General features: G+C 28.6%; 1 protein-coding gene across 1 annotated transcript in view; it reads left to right on the top strand.

The window, feature by feature from the left end:
• alpha-Man-Ia (alpha-Mannosidase class I a) overlaps window positions 1-27,027 on the top strand; it is a 394,844-nt gene that overhangs the window by 348,606 nt on the left and 19,211 nt on the right. Inside the window, exons 2-3 of the mRNA XM_075360436.1 lie at window positions 10,506-10,724; window positions 20,628-20,807. Of these exons, the coding sequence (XP_075216551.1) occupies window positions 10,506-10,724; window positions 20,628-20,807 (399 nt within the window). The remainder of the gene's footprint in view (window positions 1-10,505; window positions 10,725-20,627; window positions 20,808-27,027) is intronic.

Here is a 27,027-nt window from a genome sequence, read left to right on the forward strand (position 1 = left end):
GAATAGGTGGGCGTTGAAATTTCGCGAATGTGAAGCTGGTAAAGCGACAATTGAGGACGCACCTCCCAGTGGACGACCAGTTTCTGTGATTGACGAGAAACATCGAAAGGAGGTGGACGATTTGCATCAAAGTGACCGGCGAATCAACCAGCAACGCATCGTTATTCAGTTAGGTATATATAAATACGAGTAGACCATATTATCGAGCATTGGGTTACCGTAAAACCTGTGCACGATGGGTACCGTGCAAACTCTCTGATGGCTCTCCGCAAGTTGAAGGTTGAGTTATTCCACACCCTCCATACTCGCCGGATTTGGCTCCGTGCGACTTCCACTTCTTCCCTTATCTCAAGAGGGATCTCAAAGGTAATCATTACACCACCGATGATGAGGTGCGACTTCCACTTCTTCTCTTATCTCAAGAGGGATCTCAAAGGTAATTATTACACCACCGATGATGAGGTGAAGGAACCTGTGCCCACTTGGATCCGAGAAAGACGGCCAAACTTTTTCAGTAACTGAATGCAAAAGCTTGTCACACGTTGGGAAGTGTATTAGTGTAAACGGGGATTATATTGAAAAATAAATACTGCATTTTTTAGCTAAATTATTGTACTTTTATTCATTTTTTATTTCATTCCAATATCTTTTTTCATTACCATGGTACGCATATACGTGCAAAATTTATCACCTGAGCCTCGTAAATGTTCAAAAAACGAGCCTCAAAAATAAATTTGTTTAAAAAACACACTTGAAACATGTTTGGTTAGAATTGTTATTCATCATATTCATAGTTCAAAAATTGAATCAACATTGTTATTTCTTAGTTCAATTTTAATTATCTTTTTCTAAAATTTTTTAATAAACTCATTTAATAATATATTTTCGGGTATGTAAAAGAAAAAACCTTGAAATGACCACCCTCATGTAAAGTAATCAGTTATGATGCCTTTGACAAATCTTTTATTTAATAATTTAACTCCAGTCCATACTAGATGATTGTGAAAAGGCAAGTTTTATCTTTTGTCTTAGTATTGCTATTAAATAGAAGGATAATTTATTTTATTAACTAGGTTTTATCAAAGATTCTACATCTTACCCTAATTAGTGTACATCTACCCTAATGTATTGACTTATAGTTATACGAGTATAATAACTTGAATAATTGCGTAACAGTGTATCCATTGATATTTTGATTGTTTATTTGCCAGAATGTTTAAATACTTTTACTTAACAGTGTAGTAATTAGTAGATCTACATTTTCTTAATGTGAATTCTTGTTGACATTTTATTTTTTTACATTTTTACATGATAAAAGACATACTCATTTAATTTTTCAATACCTTTCTTTTACTTTCCCGCCTAGCGCTACAGCAGAATTACAGCTATAAAAGGGAAAGTGTGGTAATCGATCCAATTTGAGCATAAGCGGTTTTCACCAGAACTTTAAGTTTTGACACTTAAGGAACCCAAAAAACAGATGGAAATTTTCCGGATGTTCGTTTGTACGCGCGCGCGCGCTCGTGTATGTGTTCGGTCTTGAACTAGTTATATCTCCAGAACTACTAGACAGATTTTGATCAAACTTGGTCACATTACTTTTATATATGAGGCATTGATGCCATTACATTTTCAACTTAAAGGTCAAGGAAGTGAGGCTGTAGAGTAAGGTCACCCGCAGTATCTTGTTATTCCGTATAATTAAAATCTTATTTTTCTTCAGGCACATTTGTTAACAATTAAAAAATAATATTTCCAATTTTTTTTTGCAAAATCGCATCCCTCCGCAAAAAAAAATGCTCGAAATAAACTATTTGTACCACCTCTCACCACAAGGATCGCTAGTGTAGCACTGACATACAGCTGCTGCAGTTGACTGCTATATTGTAACGTCACAGGTTAGTGATAGAATTAAATAAATGAATAATATTTAAAGTGTAAAAAAGTATTTAAAGTGATCGTTACACCCGCCCCGCCACACCCGCATCATCATTGAATTAAATAAACAAAAAATATTAAATTTAAATAAAATGATAACTATTTTGAATAAAATTGTGTGCCCAAGCCGTGTATCAGAAAAAGCCTCCTGGTGGGAAAGCCCTACAACTTTGTTGTCAGTTTTTTTATTCACTGATGATGATAGATGTGTAATTCAAAGTTTGGTATATGGCTAAGTTATGTTGCAAGTACAGTACATTTTTTTTAATATCATGAAAAAAATTGTTTGGAAACCAAAATCTGGATTAAGTAGTTGCGATATGTTGGTTGTTAACAGGAAAGAGGCAGCTCTCTGTGACTGATGGACATTAAAACACCTAATACTAATAAAAATTACACTTCACAACATCAATTTCAAAAGTAGATGTCTATTCAGGCTAATTACTCAAAATTTATTTCGGGGATATGCGTGTAACCTTACTTTATCAGTTGTGGGTGTTCCTGTTGAGATCATGGAACTATTGGATCATGTTAATATGAACCTCTATTAAATCCTGTTTTATCTCTGTACATTTTTTCCTGATTAACATCCCAGAATGTATGGGCTATTGTTGTATTATGGCTATCCAGCTCATTTAATTGGTTCTATGTTAGATTCCCTGCAAGGGTCTGGTATTACTCATTTTACTACCATCATAAAAAAATTATTTCTGTTATCAGATATATAGCTAGTTATACCAATGAATTAAAAAATAAGTAATATTATACATACATTTTCATTTATAACTATCCTTTGAACTTGCATTGCAGTTGGATAATTTAAATTCAGCATACTGAATTAGTTGGTCACTGTAGGAGCCAATCATTCCTTTGCGGGTCGATAAATGAGAGTGTGAGAAAATATCTGATTATAATCTTTTTTCTGTTTATTAAGATAGGACCAATGACTTTTATTTGTGGGCTGTTTTATTTTTAATTAATACAGTTTATTAAGAATAATATTTGTAATGATTTAATTTTAGTGGCATTTCCAGAGTATTTCTTCATTTCAGATAAGGGCCAGTTGTAGAAGATTTCAGCGATCTATTTTGAAATGTTTATTTCTTCAGATGGGTGTAAATATTAGCTACTTTTGCTGTTAATTAAAATTATATGTCTAATTATTTGTTCTCATCTATTATTACTTCTAATCCCTAACCGTAGCGAAGCAAAAAGAGGAAGGGGGATTATGTTTTTCACATGTGTGGTGTATGTTCATGATTTTCTCGGTTCCTATTGCAATTATCTACTTGGTTGTTTCCTAGAATTTGTTGTCATTTTCTCCAAAGGCTTTGAGCCATAAATGTCATAAACTTATAATTATTTATAAAATTTTAAATTTTATTATTTTTAATCTTTTACTTCATTTTTTTTTTAATTTTGGGAATATTTAACAATTTTTACTTTTATACTTTTTATTTGAATAATGAATAGATATTATTTTTAGTATTTGAAAAATTTGCTTGTATTTGTTTGTGCCCATGACAAGTGCAATGTTGATGGTGATGATAATAATTTTTTAATACTAACTTATCTTTTTAAGTAACTGAATCTAATTTTGTAATAAAATGCTTTTAATAACTTATTTCAAACCATTTTTGGAAGGTCATCTTTGTGACCATCCTAAGTACTGGAAGTACTGTTTTCATCCTCTAGTATCAGTTGATGTTACTGTTGATGTTTTTTTATGTAGGTAGATATATTTAAAATGTGATTGAAAAGTGTGTTGGATTTGAATTGTACTTGTTCATTTATTATATCGCTGTTGTTTGCTTATAGATTTCATAATGTTACAATGTTTGAAGTCTTTTGTCAACAGTGAACTTCCAATATAAAAGCCCTCCAAAACATAAAGTCAACATTTGCCATCTATCTCATAGATACAAATCACTAATCCAGACGATAACAAATTGACGGTAACCTTGATATTCTATGTAGACAATGAAGAAACATACAGTATACATATTAACACATTTGAACATTGTGAAGTATATGATCACACAAATACTATATTCTAAATAAACAGATGCAATTCAAATTCTACAAACTTTTTAACCTCATTCTAATTATGCATTTGGCTATTTAAAAAAAAAACCTGCCAACAATTACATTAGCTGACATCATTGTGAAAAACCAGCATTGGTGATTGAATATGATCTTAATAGATAACTGAAAAATTTTGAAATAAGTTTTTGAAGATGTATTATAAAATTTGGGTTGATTTGTTAATACAAAAGTTTAAATTTTAAACTATTTTCAAAAATTCCTTAAATGGTAAAATGCCAGTTTTAGGGAAATTGTATAAATTATATTTGTTTACCTAATTATGGATTGATATTTGTTGTTTAGAGAATAGTTGCAGTAATTGAGCATGCTGAACAGAACAAACATTACATATTATAGAAATAATATGTTGGTTTCTTGTCTCTATAACTTTCAAAACTGCTGTTTTTTTCTTATTTCTTTAAATCGAATGACCATTTTATAGTGACTTGTATTATCTTTCATACCATTATTATTTTTCCAACAAGATTAAGGGGTGAAGGAATTTCATATTGTAAGGAATAAGCCTTTAAGTTTTTGTATTGATATTTCTATTTTGAAAACCATGACTAACACTATTTGATATTTAAAAAGATGAAATGGCTATAAGTTGGTTAAGTTGTCATAGATGTCTTATATTCTCAATAAATTTTTTAGCCAGAATTTGATTTTAATTACTTCCATTCACAGTAAATAGTTGTAGTACTTGAACACAGGTATTGTTAGGTACACAAAAAAGTTAGAATGTTGTTTAGTATTAACTAGTGAATACATGCATACTTGTAACAATAGAGCCAATAAAACGGAGACATCTTCATAAAAAAGAAAGAAAATAAAAAGATATTCATTGAAATCAGTGCAGTAGTACACTCGCTGAATAAAGAAATTTTCATGTTTTACAAAATTATAAATTTTCTAAAAATTGCATTATTTTGCATTTTTCAAAAAATTAACTTGGATCTTAGGATTTTTTGTTGCCGATATATTTCTCTATAAAAAAAAATAAAATAAAAAAAATTTGAAGTAGGTGAAATAGTTTTTATGAGGTTGAGTAACAAACAAACTTTCAGATTTATATAATGGTATGATAATAGAAAGTAATATTATTTTTTTTTAAATTCATTTAGTGAAGGAAGTGAAAACAGGGACAAAATTGTTGGACTTATCTAATATAATATAATTCAATAATATACATATTTACAAAATTATTAATGATTAAAAACTGAAAAAGCTGCTAACCATGTTATAATTTTCTAACTTATTTATTATGTAGAAGTTGTTGGGCACATGTACAGCAAATTTCATTAAATTATCTCAATCTGTTGTTGAAATATTAATTTTCATTGAAAAAAAATCACAAATTGGTGGACAGAGGGATAGATAGGGTACTTATCCTCATGAATCTTTTTGTTTATTTAAATAACTTAATCAGTCCCGTAAGTTTGGCCAGCACTTCATAGGACTCTGTATATTCAATTATTTTCATAGCTAAAACTGTTATCTTAACAAAACGAATATAGTTGACAGGTGAATAGTCATAAATGTGAATTTTATGTTGAGATTGGTGATGAAATTATAGTGTTACTTTGATTAGTCACTCATAAACTGCATAATATTGTCTTCCAAATTTTGTGAAAAAATTAAAAAAAAAGACTAACAAACAAAAGTAAAATTTCATTACTCAGTGTTTAATCAACAACTGTCATAACATTTTTTAAATATTTCTATTTAATTTTTTGATAGAGGTATATCATTTTATTTTACTTCAGAACCAAAATTTATCCAAAAATAAACCTTATTAAGAAATAAATTAATTAAAACAACTAGAAATTGAATAACAAACTCTGCAAAGAAAATTTAATCTGGTATAAAACCAAATACTAGCAAGAAGTATAGGTTTTTAAAACATAAAGAAGAAGAAATAAAACAAAAAGCATAAAAACAAAGAATCTGATGGGATGATAGTATAAAGAGGTATTTACAGACTGACAGAAGTTAATCTAATTTAAGTAAAGAAAAAGAAAAACAGAAATGGTTGTACCGTAAATATAATGGAGGGGTGGTATTAAGTGAGGTGAGATTGTGGGTCCCTACTTCAATTTAGTTTTACATTAAGGTTTAATTTAAAACAGAAGTCTTATGCCAAGGTTCAGCTTAACAAATAAGAAATCTTATATCAAGGTTCATTTAAAACAGAAAAATATAACAGAAATTTTATGTTGAGATTTAGTTTGAAAAATCTTAAATGTTATATGGAAGCCAGTTTAAAAAGCCAGAAGAATTGTAGAAATAAAAAAAAACCTCTAAAGTTATATGGTTTCACTTTTGTATATTAATTATTTAAAATTTGAAATTTTATATAAAAGAGGAAGTAATAATGTTGAACACATATATTTAATAACAATATAAAACTATTTGTATTAAACAAAATTAATTTTTTTATAATTTTTTCAAAATTATTGATTTTTTAACGGACTTTAGAAAAGGAGGTTATGTATTGGACCTGTATACTTTTTTTATGTTTGTTTGCTCATAACTCTTTTCTTATTAATCTGATTGAAATAAATCTGGTATTGATTTCGGTTTCATTAAAAAAAGATATATTATTTATATTAAAATTTAGTAAAATAGAGTATTTCAGTGAAACAGATAATTCTAAAAATGATGTAAATAAATTCTTTCATGAATCTAATTTGTAAATATAAGAACAAATTATTTACATATAAGCATTTAAATTTTTTAAATAACATCTTTCAGATGACTACCGTTTTTTTACAGACATTAGTAACACTTTCATAATTTATTCATCATGGTTTGCAGTTTCATTGAAATTTAATTAACTTTTAGCTAGATTCAACTTTTGAATTGTTTGTGGGTTCTATTGCAGTGAATAATTATTGGGTTTCAGATATTCTCTCAAAGAGAAAAATAAATGCTTGAAGGGTTTTGGTCATTTAACCTGACTGGCTATATGATAGATCTGCATACATCAGGAAATAACTTGTTTAGTGAAAAGCTTTATAAAACTGCCTGAAAAACAAATAAATCATGTTGCTTGTAGAAGATCTTGGATAAAAATATTTATTTTAGATGAAAAGTGAATTCAGAAACTAAAATGATATTCTAATTTATGTAAAATGTTTTAGTAACAGTATTTTATCTTGTGCTTATGAATTTGCAATATTTTGTTAAAAATAATAGTCACTTATTTGTAAAAATTAATATCCAACTCGTATCAGATTAGACAGAATTGTTTTCATGTAATTTGACACAACATTCATGCTAAACGTCCACATCTGGCCAAAAAGAAGGGGCTCTTTCATTATCATAATGCGCCTCTACACTTATCTTGGGTTGTTGCTGCAAAACTCCATGATCTACTCTTTGAAGTGTGAATGGATTCGACTCCTAGTGATTAATTATTTTCCCAAATCTGAAGAAGTGTCTCTCTGGACAAAGATTCACTTCAAATCATGAGGTCAAGGCTGAGACAACGGCTTATTTTGCAGATTTGGGCAAGTAATGTATTCTAAGGTTATTAAAAAGTTTGAAAATCATTAGTCTGAATATACTGAATTGCAAGGTGATTACGTGTGAGAAATAAATGTCTAAAAAATCTTGTGTTTTCTTTGTCAGGGTGAGAACTTTCTGAACGACTCTCATATTTAATATTTAGTACATTCGCATATTTATTTAATTTTGCTTGTTATATTTATATTTTAAACTAGCCAGTTGGAGCTCAAAATTTGATGATCTTAAGTATCTAGGTTTCAGAATGGTTGGCAAAATCTTAAAAATAGTAGTTACAGCTAGCTGGTTACCTATCTTTCGTACAAGTTAAAAAGTATTTTGCACAGTTCTTAGCGTTACTCGACAAACACTATAAGGAGGTGTTCATACTTTGTTCCTCTATTTTTCTGTGTTATGAGTTTTAGACAAGTAACTGAAGACATAGGCTGTATTGGTGAATTGCCTAGCCATTTGCTGTTGCACCTTTCAAGTTATTTTTCTCGATAACTGAACGAGATATTGAAGATAGAGAACTTTTTTGTGGAAAATTTAATTCAAATACTGCGAGCAGTCTCCAAATTTGATTTGAGTAGCAGTTTGGTCATGATAAAGTTGATTATCAGTAAGGAACTGAATCCGATTGTTACTGCAAACCATTGTGACAGACACCATACTGAGGTGATGAAACGTTTTATAACGGCAGTAGTCACGTTCTTTCCAGTTATATAAACTATGCTCATAGAAAATTTCAGCTTAACGGTCAGGTAGTTTTTGCATGTAGTTTTACATTTTTATATATAAAAATGTAATAGTAAAATATATTGTAAAATGTAATGGCAGTAACATTTACTGCTTGTAATTTTTTTGCTTTCATAGTGATCACAACTTTATCAAATCAAAAAACTTTTTATGTTAAAATATTAAAATAGAAAAGAAGGTTGTTTCATTTTCTAGGTCAGTAAATAAGTGGTAATTTTAAATTAAAAATTATTGATAACAATTTCGTACTGCTGTTATTATTATTAATTTTATATTAAATAAATTTTATCATTTGCGTAGACCATTCATCAATCTTCAAAATTTAATTGTTCATGTATAATATTATTTTTTTTTTATTATTTGGATTTTTATACATCTGATATCTCAGATGAAATATGGTAATTATAGATTAATAATTTGTTAAGATAATGGTTATTGATTGTGTTATTTATTTTGTAGTTTCTTAACCTTTAAGTAATTTAATATTATAAAAAAAACAAAAAAAAAAAACAGTAATTATGCGTCAAAGAACACTAAGAACTCTGAGGTTCATTTTAGCTTTAGCAGTTGTAAGCTGTACATTATTGATATTAATGGTGTTTAAACCAGAAAGTGGTTATAATTTTGGTGATACAGAAGTTGATAAAAGTAGGGTAACAAGGGATGAAACTATAATACGGTATGAAGTGCCTGAACAAATAAACTTGGATAATACAACTCTTCAAAGACGCAATAAAGTTGTTGAGGTAAATAATTTTATTTTATTTAAAATTAAGACAAAGAAAAATGTATAAAATTTTCAAAAAGATTTGTTTTGTAAATAAGAAACATAAATGTATCTGAATTATTTTCATTTTTCTTGATCTTTTTATATCTAGGTGGATAATAAGCTGGGTTTAATTTATTAAAGTAATGATAATTTTAAATTTTTTTGCAGATTTCATGTAGAAAGTTACCTTATATCAGTTTTATTGTTCTTGACAATTGAGTCAAAGTACGCTGCTGTATACTTAAACTGTAATTTTTTATTATTTCTTTGTAGGTAATTTATGTATTTTATATTGTTATTTTGTTTATTATAACTTTTTGTATACAATGTGTTGTCGTAGGTGTCTTAGATATCTTGTTTATTACACGTTTCTTTTTATGGTGATGTTTTCTTACATTACCTTCTTATTTATCACTCAAACACAAGTTTTTCCTGAAGCTTAACTTTTACTTACTTTTCAGTTTCAGTCCCTTTTATCCTTCCTTTTTTATTTTATTTAAATAAGTAACAGTATTTTGACAGTAAAAATTTTGCTGCAGAAAATTTTTTTTGCACACTTATATGAAACCAAATAAACAATTTGTATCATCATAAATTTTGTAGAAAATGTAGAAACTTTTAAACCTTTTTTTTTAAACTGCCTAAAATTATGGATACAGATACAGCTAAGATATTATTACGTAATTAAATATTATCTATTGTTATGAATAGATAAAAGGAAATTTCACTTTTAAATTCCAAAATCAAATTATTTATTGACAGTGACTATGTATACACTATTTCTCTGTGACATTGCTTTTACTCTGTCAAAAGTGGTTTATGTGAAATGCACAAAGGATATGCAAAAACTGTTGTCAGCTTTATACTTATGATTGTTACAATGTGTTAGTATTTTACTAAAAGGTAAAGGCAGAATGTTGTATTGCTTTTTCTGGCATAAAATATTATCTCTGTATCGAGCAAATATTGTAGTGCTAGATTTGTATAAGTAATAAAGTTTTTGTTTTTAATCCAGTTCAAACTCCGTATAATTTATATTAGATAATATAACATTAAAAATGATTTAATTTTTATATTCTTGTTAATGTAATGTAGTGAATGTGCAGAGATGTAAAAAAAAAAATAAATAGCTATCTGTTGAGTCCAGATTAATGTGTAATTTTGTGGATTTGTGACTAAGAGTGAAATAACGAAAGACTGCACTATCATTTTTAGTAAATGGACTTTTTTTTATAAAAAAAAGATTAAGTGTATGTCCGTAAAATTTTATGATTCATTATTTTAATGAGTGCCATTATTCATTTATAAATTATTGTATGTTGCAGGAAATTATTAATCGATGATCCAAATTCATCAAGTTTTTTAAAGGTTTTTTTTTAATATTATCTGCAATAAGTATAATGTAATAAAAAAAAAAAAAAAATTATGTTTTGTTTCTTATTTTCAGATGATGAAACACGCGTGGGATAATTATGTTCGTTATGCATGGGGTAAGAATGAGCTTCGACCTGTAAGCAGACGTGGTCATACAGCCAGTATATTTGGTTCAGCGAATCTAGGAGCAACAATTATTGACGGATTAGATACTCTTTATATTATGGGACTACATGAAGAATTTAAACAAGGTCGTGATTGGATAGCGGAACATTTCAACCTTGATGGCCTGGTAATTAATATTTTTATTTAGTTCCTGTATGTGTTAATATTTTAAGTACAGTTAACAAAAATTCTACCAATTTTCTTACAGGTTATTTATCTTTCACGATACTGCTCCATAGCTTCATTATTTTACCATGTTTTAGATATCTCTCACCATCTTTTTTGTTAAATTATAATTAGTTTGGAGATTATTTCTGATTATTTATTTTTGTATTCCTAGGTTTGATTTAGAATGTGGTATGAATGATGTTTAGAATATCTTGTGCTGTATTTGAATTTTGTTGGCCCATTTATTATTATAATGGCCATTTAATGAATCATAGGTATAATATTTATTATTTAAACAATTGTTATAGTATGACCACCAGATACAGTATGAATAAAAAGGTAAGATGTAAAAAAGGTCAGAATAAAAATGTAAAATGTGTATTTCTATTTTTAAGTGCTGAAGTTGGAGTGAGACATTAAAAGCACTGTAGTTAAGTAAGTGATCTTGCCTTTTTATTCTGAGTGTATCTGGTGGTTATAATATTTAATTATTTTATTTGATACATGGTAAATGGTAAATCTTTGAAAAAAATTATCTATTAATTGAGATATTTCTCAGCATTATCTCCAAGCCCTTGTCCATCGCTTTATCAATTTTTTATTATATGGAAGTTGATAATACTTAGACTGGCTGCATGTTGAGGTAAATCCTTCTCCTAAACTCACTTGTTCATTGTTTAGAAATAAACATACAATGGACTCCTTTTTTCTCTTCTTTTTGTTTGTTTAATGTTTGGTTTAATTAAAAAAAATTAAAGATTACTTACATTACTTTAGTTTTACTTATTATTTAATTTTTCATTTTCTATTGTACATAAATTGTTATATGATTAAAGGTCTACATTTTTTTTAATATTTTTTATTTTTCTATTTTTCATTTTTTATTTTCTAAATAATGTTTTGAAGGTTCGGATAAGAGAGGCAGTACAATTCTAACTTCCCCTTTGAATTACATATAAATATACCTAAAAAGCAAAATTAGCTCCTTTTTCCAACTTTAAAATTAATGATTTAATGTAAAAAACCAATTAGTTAACTCCAAATCAATAAAATAAAATAAATTTACTACTGGAAGATAAAATAAAATAAATACTACTGGAAGAGGTAGGTAATCCAATATATCTTTTAAATTTCTGCTTGGATAAGTATCAGGTTACTTGTTTTAGCTACTATACTGGATCCGTTTGTGTTGTCATACCAGCTTTTATTAGCCAGCAGGACAGCAGCTTCTTTACTATGGGGGTGCATTGAAAAATAAGATACTCTTGGTGTGTGACTGCGCTTAATTAAGAGCTTGTCCAGGCATTGTGCATAAAAGTTAAACTAGTGGTTTATTTATATCAATTTCCTTTTAATATAATGTGTAATTGTGATTAAGGTAAGTATGTTTAAGAAGCTGTACTGAAAGAAAGAATGTGAACAACAATAATAGTTCAACAAATAACTGTAATTATGTTTTTAAATAATAAACAAACCAACTGCCAAACACGTATCTGTAAATCAAATCTATAATTGTAATGTCAAATATGATTCTGTAATCTTGTTAGACTCATTTTCTCAATTAAAAAATTAAAAAAAAAAAACTGATTTCTTTTAGTATTGATGCATATTACTTTGTTGAGCTGGTAATCATGTATTATAAAAACTGATAATCAAGAAAAAATGTAGTTTTTATGGTGTAACGGAAATTTTGTTCTGTTTATGTGTATAAATAGTTATTTGTTTATATGTCTTGAATTGATATTGTCATAAGAAAAATAAAAAAAAATTAAAAATAAATAAAAAGGATTGTTTTAACATCTTTAGAGTATTTGACTACAAATTCTTCCAGAATCAATCACCAATTTTGTGCTTTTGTATATGAAATATAAACTTTTTCTTGTCATTTATGTTCATATATTGTTGACTGATTTATTATGATGGTGTATAAATAAGTGAAACGCTAATGTATATTGTTATTTCTGTTGCATGTAGTGGTTATCTGATTTTATAATGTGGATTTTAAAGGTTATTTTAAACTGTTGGTGTGATGTAATATGTGATATAACACTTACATTTCCGCAACTTTTGAAATGAAGTTCTTTTTAATTATAGTATGAATTGTACTTTGATGCTGTTCAGTTGTCAGGAATCTATAGATAGTACCAATTCATATGGTTTGTGGAGAGTGGGAGCAGTGTAATCATTGCACAACAAACATACTCGTAGAATTGCTAATACTGGATGCTAATATTGTACTATAAATCAGCCATCTGTTAATATGGTTTTTTTATACCATCACAATTGGTAATGGTACATGACACATCATGGCCTATAATTGTAAAAAAAAAATTAATTAAAATTTATCATAATTTACAATTTATTATTTCATTAATCAATCCGTTAATAATACTGTGAATTATACTTTTTAAAACAAATTGATAAAATAAACTACAAGTCGACAAGGCGAAGTTCATATTTATGGAGGATTGCAACACTCTTGTTTGTTTGGGTATAGATGGAGATGGAAATACAACGCAGCAGTACAATCTTTTTTAATTTTCTCTTTAGCCTCTGGAACCAGAGGATGATATGTATGGATGTAAGTGAAGTGCATGAAGTCTTGTACAGTCTCAGGTTGACCATTCCCGAGAAGTGTGGTTAATTAAAACCCAACCACCAAAAAACACCGGTATTCATGGTCTAGTATTCAAATCCATATAAAAGTAACTGCCTTTGCTAGGATTTGAACCTTAGAACTCTTGACTTTGAAATCAGCTGATTTGCAATGATGAATTAACCACTAGACCAGCCCAGCAGGGAATAGTCTCTGGCTTAGTCCTACTGAACAAAATGACATGCTTGTCAGTCTGTTCCAAACAAGAAATTTTGTTTGTTTAAAATAGGTTACTACATTTTTTTGGGACCTGTAATTTTTTTCTGATCACAGTAAAACAATTGAAAGGATTAATTTTTACATTACTGTTTTCATAAATGAAATAAATTTAACTTGCAATTAATTACAATAATTTAATTAAGTAAATGTTTTTACTAAAATGGTGTCATAGTTCACACCATTTTATCTGAAAGTGAGAATAATAATTTGAACATGTAGGTCTACAGAATCGCTACAAGTTGGATATAATTGTGGAATAAAAAATGAAATAATATTTTTATATTAATTTAATAAATAATTAAACAATCAATACCACCTCAATACAGTCCTTAACTGTATCCTGTATCCTTAATACAGTGTTGTCTGCAGTTTCCTAGAACTATCTCTGATAGGCCAACAACCCTCGATTTCTGAACTTGACTCAGTTTCACTTCTACTAAAATTAATTCCAAATTCTTTTTCACTACCTGATGTCTCATTATTGCCCATTCCTATATTTATAATTATGCTTTTAATGGTATCTTCCATTAACGCATCTGTTTTCCAGTAAGAATTCATTATCTCCTGAGCTTTTGAACTGATCTTTTCCAGTCTTCTACAGTAATTGACGAAATTGTATCTAATGTAATGGCTCTCAGTTCTGTTAAGATATGTGGGACATATTGCAGTTACAATTTTTTTTTTAACTAGATAATGAATAAATTCAATGGGGTTAAAATCTAGGTGGTAAGATGACAATCTAAGCACTGTTATTTAGTATTTCATCTAATTCATATTGTGGTTCTGGGCGATGTAGTTTGGCAATTTCTAAAAGTTCTTTTTTTGTTAGATCTGGGTCGTAGTTAATTTAATTGTTTTGGAGCCATTTTTGAATGTCTTTTTCAATGAATTGGATGATGGAGGTTTATTTTTGGTTCATTACGGTAAGGTATGTTATGTATGACTAAAATACAATTTGTCAGTAATCCTGGGGTAACTTGCTTTTCAATAAACTTCAAAAAATGTTCATTGTTCATTTCTTTATGATAACCTTCTGTTTTTTCTTGTAATCGTACATTAAGAAAGTACCACCTGTGAATCCCATGTATCTGTGGCTCATGTGGGTGGTTCATGCCCATTTGCATAAGCCACAAGTAAACGGTCACTGGCACTACTATTAACAAAACACCTGGTACATCGTCTCTTTTCCAGCAATGTTTTACAGTATAATGTGTGTGTACCCTAGTTTCATCTAAGTGTATGACTGGGTTTTTTTGCTCAGAAGCTGCATTTCTTTCTCATATACCTAAGAAAAAATGTACATTTTGTGATTTCATCTTCTTGTTCACACAAAATCAGACTATTGTTTTTATACTTCCTGAATTGAAAACCCATCAGATTTAATCATTTTCGTTAGTGTTTCTCTACTAATGGTAAAATTCAGTTCCTCTTAAAGTAAATGGTGCAATTTTCAATTGTGTATAGTAGGTCCATATAGAATTCAAAATATTTAAGAAATTCTCACCTAATAACATTATCTGTCGAAATCATCTATTTCATATTTATTATGTGGAGTATATTTCTTTTTTTCTTTGGCATTTGAATATTTGAATTTGAGAACCACTGCTTCTTATGCAGTTTTCCAAATTATAAGTACTGTTTGCCAGCTTAAGTTTAGCATTCGACAAGCACATTCCATCTCTTTCACAAGAGACACCAGTAATCCATTTTTTCTTTGTCTGTGAACTTAATAACATTAAACACAAGACGACATGCTTGACTGCAAAGAGGTTTTCCGCATTCACTTGACATCTTAACATGACACTACTTCTTTAGTAACAACTGTTGCAGTTTACACTGCAAAAAACAGAGAATGTTTGCTTTTATTAGTAATAACAAATCTACAAATTATGTAATGCTTATAAATACTTGCCTATTACAATTGATGTAATTTGTGTATACTTTTTTAGTATGATATATTTTCATCATGCTTGTGTTTTAAAGTACATTGACCAAGAAAACAAGTGATCTTATTGCAAAAAAACGGGACGAATGATAAAATTTGATTATAATTACAAAAATAGCCATAATAAGCAGAAAAAAAACTAATGCTTTATTATAAACATTGAAATTAAAATGACATCAATTAATTCAATTAATATAAATAAAGCCTAATAAATGATATAGTGTTATGTAACACTATCATGATATGTGTCTGTGTCCGTACACACAGTCAATAAGTTTAAAACAGCAGTCTAATCTGACGGCAGAAGTTGCAACTACGTTACATGTACCACTGGACTGTGTACTGCTGTACACAGCAATATTCGTAAACTCTGCGAATCTGAATTTCGCCTTGTAGACTAGTAAAGTGACTTTTTTTTTTTTTATAAACAAACTCTGTTTAAATATTCATGCATTTCAAAATAATTGCTTTTTCCTATTTGATTCAGTATTGAAACTATAGATACTTACCCTTTTGCAGTAGTTATCTGGAGTTAGATTTCCTCCATGCTGGTCATGGTTTCTTCGTTGTTCCCACCTTTGTATTCATCAGTACTTTTAATTTCTGTTGAAGTCATGTTGTCACTGCTGGTATCATAGCTTAAGTTTATTATGAATGATTCGATAGCCTCCTCCAGTGGACCTTGCATATCCCAGTAATTTTTTAATATTTTCAAGCAATGTTTGATTTTTTCTCCCACTGTTCTACACCCATTGATGCCAATTTGTTTTTGCAAAGTGTGTCAACATCTTCATGGATAAATGTAGTATTTCGCTGTGCAAATCAATTCTATCAGGTTTAGCTTGGGATGGTACAGGGGAAGTCTTAAAATATCATCATTAGCGTTTACTGAAAAAACTTAAAATGATGCCTTATGTTCTGTAACTATTTCATAAAGTTCCACTTTGAGATTGGTTTCACGGAAAAGAATGCAATGTACTTTCAGCCAGTCTTGCATATTGATTTTTTTTTAAATTCAAATTAGGGGCTTTGTTCTCTTTAATGTTGTGATAAGGAGCATTATGTAGTATAATTGTTGAATTGGTGGCAAATTTGGAAGCAGTTTCTCTTTAAGCCACTTTGAAAAATTTATTTCATGATAATAGTCTTCTGTGGCTGTTGTGGATTTCCATGTAGTAAGGCAGTGTGGTATGAATCCTATATCTCCACCAGAATGCAAAATAATCGTTCTTGATCCTTTGCCAACCGGTTTTTTCAAAGATTCTTTAGGCGAGCTCTTTTCAATTCATCATTTTGTTTTGCAAATGAGTAATGTGTATGAATCTTTCATCGACAAATACAACTATACGATTTGTTCTTTGAATTCATTAATTTTTTACAGATACTTATAATGTTTGCCTTGGATATCATGTCTTTCCACTATTACTGATCTACTTGGTGAAATTTTAGCCCATTTGAAGACGATTTTTTCAAAATACATCTTGATGTAGCAGAACCTTGAAACACATTATCATTTTTTAATTTTTATAATAACTTTTTTATGGTTGGAAGACATTTTCCTTGAGTGTAAAAATTGTTAACACAGTTAAAATTTTGACTTGTGCTTTTGAGTTGGTTTTGAATTTTGACTTGTGCGCTGTTCACCGTGTAGGCAAACAGCGCACAAGTCAAAATCTTCTAACCCGGAAATATGACACTCGTTTTTTAAATTTTTTTTTGGATGAAGAAAAAGTTGATGAATTTTCAGTCATAAATTTTGCCTCTTCTTTAGTTAGAGTTATAGAACTTTTCAAAACTTCCCTCGTGGCACTAAACCTTTCTATTATTTTTTTAGGATCAATAATAAATACTACATTTTTTGTCTTTGATCATAAATTTCATGACATTAGCCACAACTTTGCAAGCTTGACTGCGTACAATTTTTCTTACCCCTAGTTTAGACATAATTTAACAAACTAAAACTAGCATTAGATTAACATAAAAAAAATAAAATAAAACTAACACTACAACTAGTCTGTAGAAGTAATTTACGTATTTTTAACAAAAATACTTTATGTGCTTTACTATAAAAAATTGTAATCCATGAAATATGTTTGAAGTCAACACAGGGAACAAATAATGATGAACTGAAGAAATATGTTCATATAATATTTGTATCATTTATATTAATAATAAAGTTACATATCACTTAATTTAAGATATTTAACCTTCATTAATAATATTTATAAACGACACATAATCATTTCTTTTTTATGAAAAATTTCTGAACACAAAATACTTATTATTCTTATTATTCAAATATATGTGGGTACGTTATATGAATAATAAGGTTTTGTTGCTGATAGTTTTTGTTGGTGGCAGATGACTCATTTATGTGCAACTGATTGTATACTTATGGAGGGGTGGGTAGAAGTAGTGTCATTCCGCTACAGTTGTAGTGACGAGCCATATGAAATGACACTATCTATACATTTAATAGTGGAAAATATTTAATAAGAAAAGCATTCTTTATTTAAAATGACTATTTTATTGTTTGTGGAATTTATGGATTATAGGGAATACTTATTTGTAAAGTACAAATTTTTGTAAAATTACTTCCATTAAATTTGTATGCACATTGATTGAAAATATTTTTAGAATATGATGCACACAATTTCACAGATGTAAAAGGAATACAGAAGTCATATTTTAAAAAAAGTTTTTAATTTATAACATATTTATTTATTTATTATCTTTTTATTTAACTTTCTCAGAACTAGTAGACTGTAAACTAAAGAAGGCCAACTTTTAACTTTAGGTGGCTTACAGTTTCTCATGAAGCATTATAATCTTACATAAAGTAATAATTATGTGGCAGCATTGTGCATTTTAATTTTTATGTGTAGTAAAAAAAATAAATTATTTCATTCAACCCAATATGAATAGAGTGAGATATGCTAACTTATACAAATTAGAATGACTGTTTGGTCATACTTGAAAAGTGTAGTAAGGAAGTATCAGAAGGATTCCATAGTTTCACCAAAATCATTTTGGTTTGATTATATAAGTTTATTTTTTGAAATTAGTTCATCAAAAGATTTACGCTTTATTTTTTATTTGATAAGTGTATCTACTTCAATATTGCTAATATTATAGTATTCTTTTTTCATATTGGTATAACTTTAAAATTTTTTTTTTGAGTTTTTTTTTTATTTTCACCTTTGATTGAAAAATAATAATTCCTGTTAACTTTAACTAAATAAAAAGAAGTTTTGATACACCTATTTTTTTCTTTATTAGACTTCTTTTTTGTAATTTCTGTTTTATATATATATATATATATATATATAGTGAGCAACATAAAACCCAACCCATAACGAAACCGCTGCAGAATTGGTTGGTTATGTTGGAATGAAATTTTATGAATGATACGGATAAATTAAATAAGAAAAACATAAAATATAATTTAAATGTTGCATTCATTTACCTTGTTGTTACAAAAGATGTTCAAAATGACCACCCTGAGCATCGATGCACTTTTGTGCTCGATTGGTCATATTGAGACTCTCTTGATGTTCACCTTCAGTTCATCAATATTATGGGGATTAGATGCATAAACACCCTCCTTTAATTATTCCCAAAGGAAAATATTGCAAGTAGACAACTTGGGGAATGTGGAGGCCACCATCCACCACACAGCTTGTTGTCTGTCTCTCTCAGTTGTTGCACAGTTGTAATGAGGTATGGTTTCAATTTTAATTCATGAAGAATTTTTCGACAAGATGTGAACTTAACACCAGATTGTTAGGATAACTTGTGTATTGATTTTTTTGGATAGGCAGTAATTTTCCTTTCAATATCGCCAATGGCCTGTGGAGTCCTAACAGAAGGTTGCCTGTTTCATTTTGTGTTTGAAACCAAACCTGCTGTATGCCATTTCTTAACTAAATTGTGTTTGCTACTCTTGGCTGGGATACAAGCATTTGGAGATTAGAAAAATCTCCAAGTGCCTGTCACATGAAATACTTGACGTGATTCTCCTGGATTGAATAAGGCATTTTACATAAACATAACTGCACTGCAACAAAATGTATACTGCACTGATACGTAACCACCTGACAAGCGGCAGCAAAGGTAGTAACATATACATACACTGGTCACGCTAGTTGTGTGAGAGTCTTTCATAAATAGTGTTGGGTAGCGATTTCATTATGTTGCTCACTCTATATATATATATATATATTTATATATGTACTACTTACTGTGAGTATAGATTTATTTTAATTGGTAGTATAATAAGTGATGACTGTAGTGTTTGTAACAAAACACTACAATGACTAAAACTGGTACTTTATATTCTGTATCTTTGAAACTTGGATTAAACTTGTATAATTTAATATCTTACGCAATCTTACTTTTTATCTGTTTATGGCTAGTGCAATTCTTGCTTACTTTGTCTTTTCCTTGCTGACTAATTTTTAGAGAATTGAATTAAGATAGAGATTTTGAAATGCAAAAGAAAACTTTCAATAAAATTATATTTGGCTTAAGTAAATGGAGTATATTATTTAGTCTGTTTTTAAAATTGCCATTATAAATAATTTTAGATTACCTGGCGTGACGTGCCAGTCCATTTATACAAATTGTTTTGGCATTATTCATCAGTAACAATCATTCTGTGCCATTCATATTAGGAAACGTGAGAAGTGAATGGTTTTCTCTGAGTATGCTTATGGTTTTGCATGAGTATGCCAAGCCCATCAAAATATGTATGATATACACCATTATAACAGATTTACATTCTTTCACTTGGTTCATCACTAGGATTAGCTGTATAATTAACATCCCAGCATTCAGAGAAAATGACTGACTGGAAACTGTTTTACCTTGGATAATTTACTTGCATCAAAACCATAAGGCAGATAATGTATAATAAAAAATTAACTTTTAACATTTATTCACCACTTCAACAGAAAAAGTAAGTTGTTGAATGATTTACTTTGAAATTTTTAAATTTGTTTAAAATAATTTTATTTTAAGCTTATAATTATTTCTTATTTCAGAGTGCAGATTTGTCTGTATTTGAGACAAATATCAGATTTGTGGGTGGTTTATTGACATGTTTTGCTCTGACTGGAGATGTTATGTTTAGAGATAAAGCAGAGCTTGTAGCACAGAAATTACTACCAGCATTCCAGACACAAACTGGAATTCCATACTCACTTATTAATATTAAAACTGGGGTAAGTAATTTTATTACCTTTGTTGTTTTAAGTGTTTATAAAATTAATTACATTGGAAAAGCAGTTTGTTATATTTTGGTTATATGAAAAATAAGGAAATTCCAATTGTGTAATCTCCAATATTATTTTGAATTATTACTTTTTAAATATATAGATTATTAGTTAAAAAAGTACATAAAAATATGTAACAATATTTCTTATTTAAAAATTTTTTTTTCCTATAATTTATAGTGTTTATTTAGTAGTATATTATTTTTAAAATAACTTAGATTATTTTACTAATTTATAATTGGTTAAAAATATTGTTTTTGCTTCCTTTGTTTAACATGTACAAATAATACGTGCTCAAATTTTCATTGATGCTTTGGAAATTATTTTTTTGTGCTTATTTTTCCGTTATCTTCATATGTTTACTTTTCTTTCATTTTCTGCACTTATTACTTTTAAGTGTTAATCTGGTTTTTAGCTGCTTCTATCTTTATTTTATAATAAATTGTGTATTTTGTGTCAAGGTTTACAATCAGTTTTCTTGATCCATTCAAGAAAATCTAGGGCAGTTCTTTTTTTTTATCTAGAGCAATGATACTCAACCCTTTTAGCTCTATGACCACCAAAAAGTAAAAAAAATATATAATGAGTATTTTATGAACTCCCAACCCTCAAACAATGAAACCTAGTTAAAACTATTTTGCTGTGTTGATAGTGATATGTATGAACATGTAAGTTTGAAGTTTACAAACATGAACTATTTACAGGTTCCAATTTTATGTTTACGTGCTTCTTGTAATTTGGTCTGCTTGAATAATATTCAGTGTGAGAGCATCGTGTTCGAACATGCATATGACACATTTGAACATGTGCTCTCAGCAGAATGTCAGTTTAGTTTTGAATGTGATGCCTTTATTTAAGTTTTTAAAACCCTATTTTCATTGAAAATAATTGAGGTTTTGGTTTTTTTATTGAGTAGTGAAACAAACGGTGTAACTGTTTTTTCTTTTTTAAATTAAATTTTTATGTAAAATGGATAAATTTGTGAAAAAACTAAATGAGCCATCTATATCCAGTGAAATGATTGGTAAAAATACAAGCTGAATAATTACAATTATTTATGTTATGGTTTTATCTAATTGGATGGAAAGCCACAGTGCATTGTTTGCTTTCATGTCTTCTCCAATGAAAGCATGAACCATTAATTTGACCCTTGGAAACTAAACATCCAGATCATAAAAGTAAACCCGTGGATTTTTTCAAAAGGAAATTACATACTTTGAGAAATCAATAGGCTTCTATGCCATACTGATAAAAGTATTCTTGAAGCATCCCATCTCTTTGCATTAAGAGTAGCTGAGATGTCCAAACCCCTTGCAGAAAAACTCATACTTCCTGCTGAAATTGGTATGATCAATGTTTTAATAAGAAAGATGTAAAAAAATTTCACTTTCTAACACAGTATCAAGGCGAATCGATGTTCTTCTGATGTTCGCGATCAGATAATTCAGCAAGTGAGTTCAAGTGAATTTTTTAGTATTCAGTTTGATGTACCAACAGATGTGGCAAATATTTCTCAGTTATGTTTTGTGAGATATGAATGTGACAGTAATAGATTAATCAAAGAAAATATATTGTTTTGCAAATCAATACCTGGTCATGCAACGAGACAATATTTTTTTAGTGTTTTTTATGAAGCTGCTAAAAACTGTAACATAGTTTGGAGAAAGTGTATTGCAGTATGTAGTGATGGTGCAAAGGCAATGACAGGAAAGAACAGTGGATTTTTGAAAAAAATTAAAAGATCTGTCTTATATCATGGACAGAATGGATGCACTGCTTCCTTTGTAGACATGCTCTTGCCACAAAAAGCATTCTGGAAAATCTCAAACAAATTCTTTTTAAAGCTGTAAAAATGATTCATTTTATTAAAAGTCTACCATTACAGAACAGGCTCTTCTTTTCTATACAGTTAAAATGATTATCATGGGAGAAAGTGTTAACGTGGTTATTGGAATTATATATTGGAAGTATTTTTACATTTAAACAACTTGATTTTGAATTTACAAGGACGTGATAAAACATTTTATTAATGTTAGACAAAGTTCATGCTTTTATTAAGAAGCGTGATATCTGGATTATTCACCTTCAAAGCAAAAATTTTGATATGTTTCCACACACTTCCAATAATATTGAAAAATATTTGGTTGAAGATCCCAGTATTATTCACCACGATTTGGGTAGCATGAAGATGCATTTGTGTGAGCTAAAAATTCAGTTTGTAAAGTATTTCCTGGAAGGCGAATATGATTTCTCTAAAAGATGGGTACTGAATCCATTTTGTGAAACATTGCTGCTTCTAAGTTACCACTTGAGATTCACAACCAGCTCATGGAAATGCCTGCTGATAAAATGTTACAACTAAAATTCACATCTGAAGATTTAGATACGTTTTGGCTTACTCGTCGCATCTGTATTTTGATTTTTCTTTACTTTTTTATTGACTATTTCATAGTTGGACAACTATAATTCACATCTGAGGATTTAGATACGTTTTGGCTTACTTGTCGCATCTGTATTTTGATTTTTCTTTCCTCTTTAGTTGACTAATTCGTAGTCAGATTCTTCTAACTTTAATTGCCACCTTAAAAGTTTGGAGTTTGGTTCCTTAATAGAAAATAGCCCTTGTAAAGGTTTATGATCGGTGAATATCTTAAATTTCATCATTTTAGTTTTGAGCAAGGGCCCTTTACCAATCTGTGTTCTTATTTGAATATTGATTGATGATCATGAAATTTTGGCTTTACGAACAAAAATATATTCGTTCTTATTATTAAAATAAAAGTTTTTTTACAAAGAACTTTTATTTGTAATTTCTTAAGATTTAGTGTTCAGTCAATATTATATTACGTTCAACTCAAAAAAAAGTTGAGGACTTGAACTAGAAGGATGTTAGCAGAGATACTGTATTTTCCACGCCACGTGTGCTGTTTTGACTACTTATTGTTTTTTTTTTTACTTATTTTTGTATTTATCTTTAATTTTGGTTGTTTATTAGTGTAAACATTAATGAAAATGAATTGGAGAATTAATTGACAGTTACTAATGATAGTGTATACAAAGTTTGTTTGATGAAACTTGTCATATAAAAAAAAGTATTCTGTTTGAAATGAATATTTATGTTATGGCATTACAGATTGATATGCAAGTGAATTTTGCTTATTTGTTTGGAATGAATGTAAAGCGATAATTTTTCATCATAATTGATCATAATTTTTTAAATTATTATCATAATTTTGATTATATTTGCCTTTGGCTATTGCCCTTTTTCTATTTCATACAGTTTAGCTGTCAGCATGCTATTCCCTTTTAGGTGTTGTGGAACTATCGGATTGCAAAAGATGCAGTTTATCTTCTTACCCAGGGTACAGAAATTTATTATTTTATATATTATGTATATTTATCTTTATTGTTTTCATTCAGTATTTCATTAAAATAATCTGTAGTCATATAAATTAAACTAACCGTTTCATCTTTGTTAGTTGTACATAAACTGCAGTGCTAACAAAATTAAGATCAAATTTAATAAATGTTTTAATCAGCCTAACCAATTTTGATATAAAAATAAACTCCTTAAGCCAACTTTTATAAATTGTCAGCCTGATACTTTATCTTTGTATTCATTGATTTGATTTTCTAAAAATTTATACGAATGTAGGTTTTTTTAGTTATTCTAGCTGTTTAGTATTATTGCTTATTGTGTACATTATTTTCAGTATTTGTTAATGTATATTTATGTTTTGTAAAATGTAGTATTTGTTTTTCCTAAATAAATATAACGATACTTATTACATCATGTTTTATGAATTTTACATTTATGGTATTTACTTTATATTCTAATATTTGATTTCTAATTTTTTATTCTGTGATTGATTAGTTTATAATTCAAGATGTATTTATAATTTATTTTTTAGTGATATTTTAAATATTTAAAATTGATATTATCAGTTTTCATGTATTTTTTTATTCTATTTTAAGTATCATGTGTTGATTTTTGTCAATTATTTTTAGTCTAGTATTTAAATATTTTTTTTTTGTTTTGTTGCATCATGGAAATGGAAGAGAATTATGAGCAATGATTTTTATAAAATTCTATTGCAAAATTGGGAACGAACCATTTAAATTTTTGTAGATATGAAACATCTCTAATGAGGAATATGTTTTATTGAGATCACAAGTATTCAATTGGCAAAAGGCATTTCTGAAGGTCTGTCGGGAATGCATTAATGATGAATTCTACTCAGACTTTCAGATTTGAAAACTGATGACAAAATGGAATAAGAGTGAACCCTTTCTGTTATATCAGATGGTTCCAAAAAATTTCTTGATCCATCAGAAGAACACTCAGAAAGTAGTATTTGTTGATCTGGAATGCATCTAAACTGACAGGAATAATTTCTTCTTCATTACAGTTGGTGAATCATATGTCTTTGAGTATGAGCCTGTAACAAAACATCAGAATCAGGATTGCACTCATTCAACTCATCTCACCCAAAAAAAGCTAGAATGAACAATTGCATGCTATTCATCTATGTTTAGCCAGATAAAAATAATTTGTAATTAAAAATAAATGCAGAGTTATATTGAAAGTCTTATTATTTTATTTACAGACCTTATACGTATTAAGGTATAAGGTTGTTATAGGTATTACCATACGTATTAAGGTAGATGTCATCACTACTATATATATTAGTTGTAAGCTCTCTTTATTATGTTGTACTGTCTTCTTAATCTTTGTGACCATGATTGGCGTGAAATTCTATTTATTGTGATATTATTCACATAGTGTTGTATGATGTGATTATTAATTAAATACAGGCACCAAAAAGAAAACAAATGTAGAGGTATCTCTGAAAAATTTTTTTTTTCTTATAAAAACAAGTATAAGGATCAGAAATTTATCTTACTATTTCTGCTGTATACATTTTTTTTCAATTTTAATAAATATAAGCAATGGTTATAAACTGGTGTGTAATAAATTAATTTATACATATATGTAATTTATGTTTAATCTTATTTGTATAAATATATTAGCATTTTAAACGTCCTTTCTTCAGTTAATATTGATGTTCAATTCTCTTTAATATTTTTGCCCTTTACTATTGGTTGCTGATTGTTCTTTTTACATACTGACATTAGTCTTTGTTAGATATACTGGTATAATGATAAAAGGATAATGTAACTTAATCATGATTGTTTTTAAAAAATTAATATCCATTTTGCTTTTGTAGAGAAAGAATATGGATCTTGATTTCAGCAGTTCATGTAGTTCCAGGTCTTTTAACTGGAAGTACGGTACATAATTTTTTACATTGTCTGTCAATGTACTTTTCATCTAACACTGCCAATAGATTTACAAAAATACATTAAAAAAAAAATGTAATAGTGCGACAGATGACACAGATTATTCATAATAACAGTTAATAATTTACATGAATAAAGACCCACGAGTTGGTCTAGTGGTGTACGCGTCTTCGCAAATCAGCTAATTTCGAAGTGGAAAGTTCCAACGTTCAAATCCTAGTTATTTTTAAACTGATTTGAATACTAGATCGTGGATACCGCTGTACTTTGGTGGTTGGGTTTTCAATTAACCACACACACATTTCAGAAATGGTCGACCTGAGACTATACAAGACTACACTTCACTGACACTCATACATATCATCCTAAGACATAATACTTGATGGTGATTTCCGGAGGCTAATCATAAAAAAAAAAAGATGAAAAAACCACCATTAAGAGTTGGATCATGGAATGTCTTTAACACTAGTACAAAATGGAAATTCTGTGAATGCAAAAAATATAATGGTAAAAAGTAACTTAGACATACTTGATATGAGTGAAGTGAGATGGAAAGTAAATTGAGAGATATCAAGTGGGAATTTCAAGTTTTACTTTTCAGGGGAAGAAAGGTGTTGTAATAATGGAGTAGGTATACTGATAAATAAGAAACTTGTAGGAAAGTTATTAAAGGTGGAGTACATTGATGAAAGGGTAAAGATTTACATTGGTAAAGATTACATTACATTGATGATAAGGGTAAACGGAGAAGATAAAAAAATTGTAATAATTCAAGTGTACATACCAACCACTAAGCACACAGATGAGGAAGTAGAATAGTGTTATGAAAGGATAGAAAATTTAATTGGGAAAGAAAAGAAGGTGGCAT

This window comes from Lycorma delicatula, chromosome 3, assembly GCF_047948215.1.
Source record: "Lycorma delicatula isolate Av1 chromosome 3, ASM4794821v1, whole genome shotgun sequence".
NCBI lineage: Eukaryota > Metazoa > Arthropoda > Insecta > Hemiptera > Fulgoridae > Lycorma > Lycorma delicatula.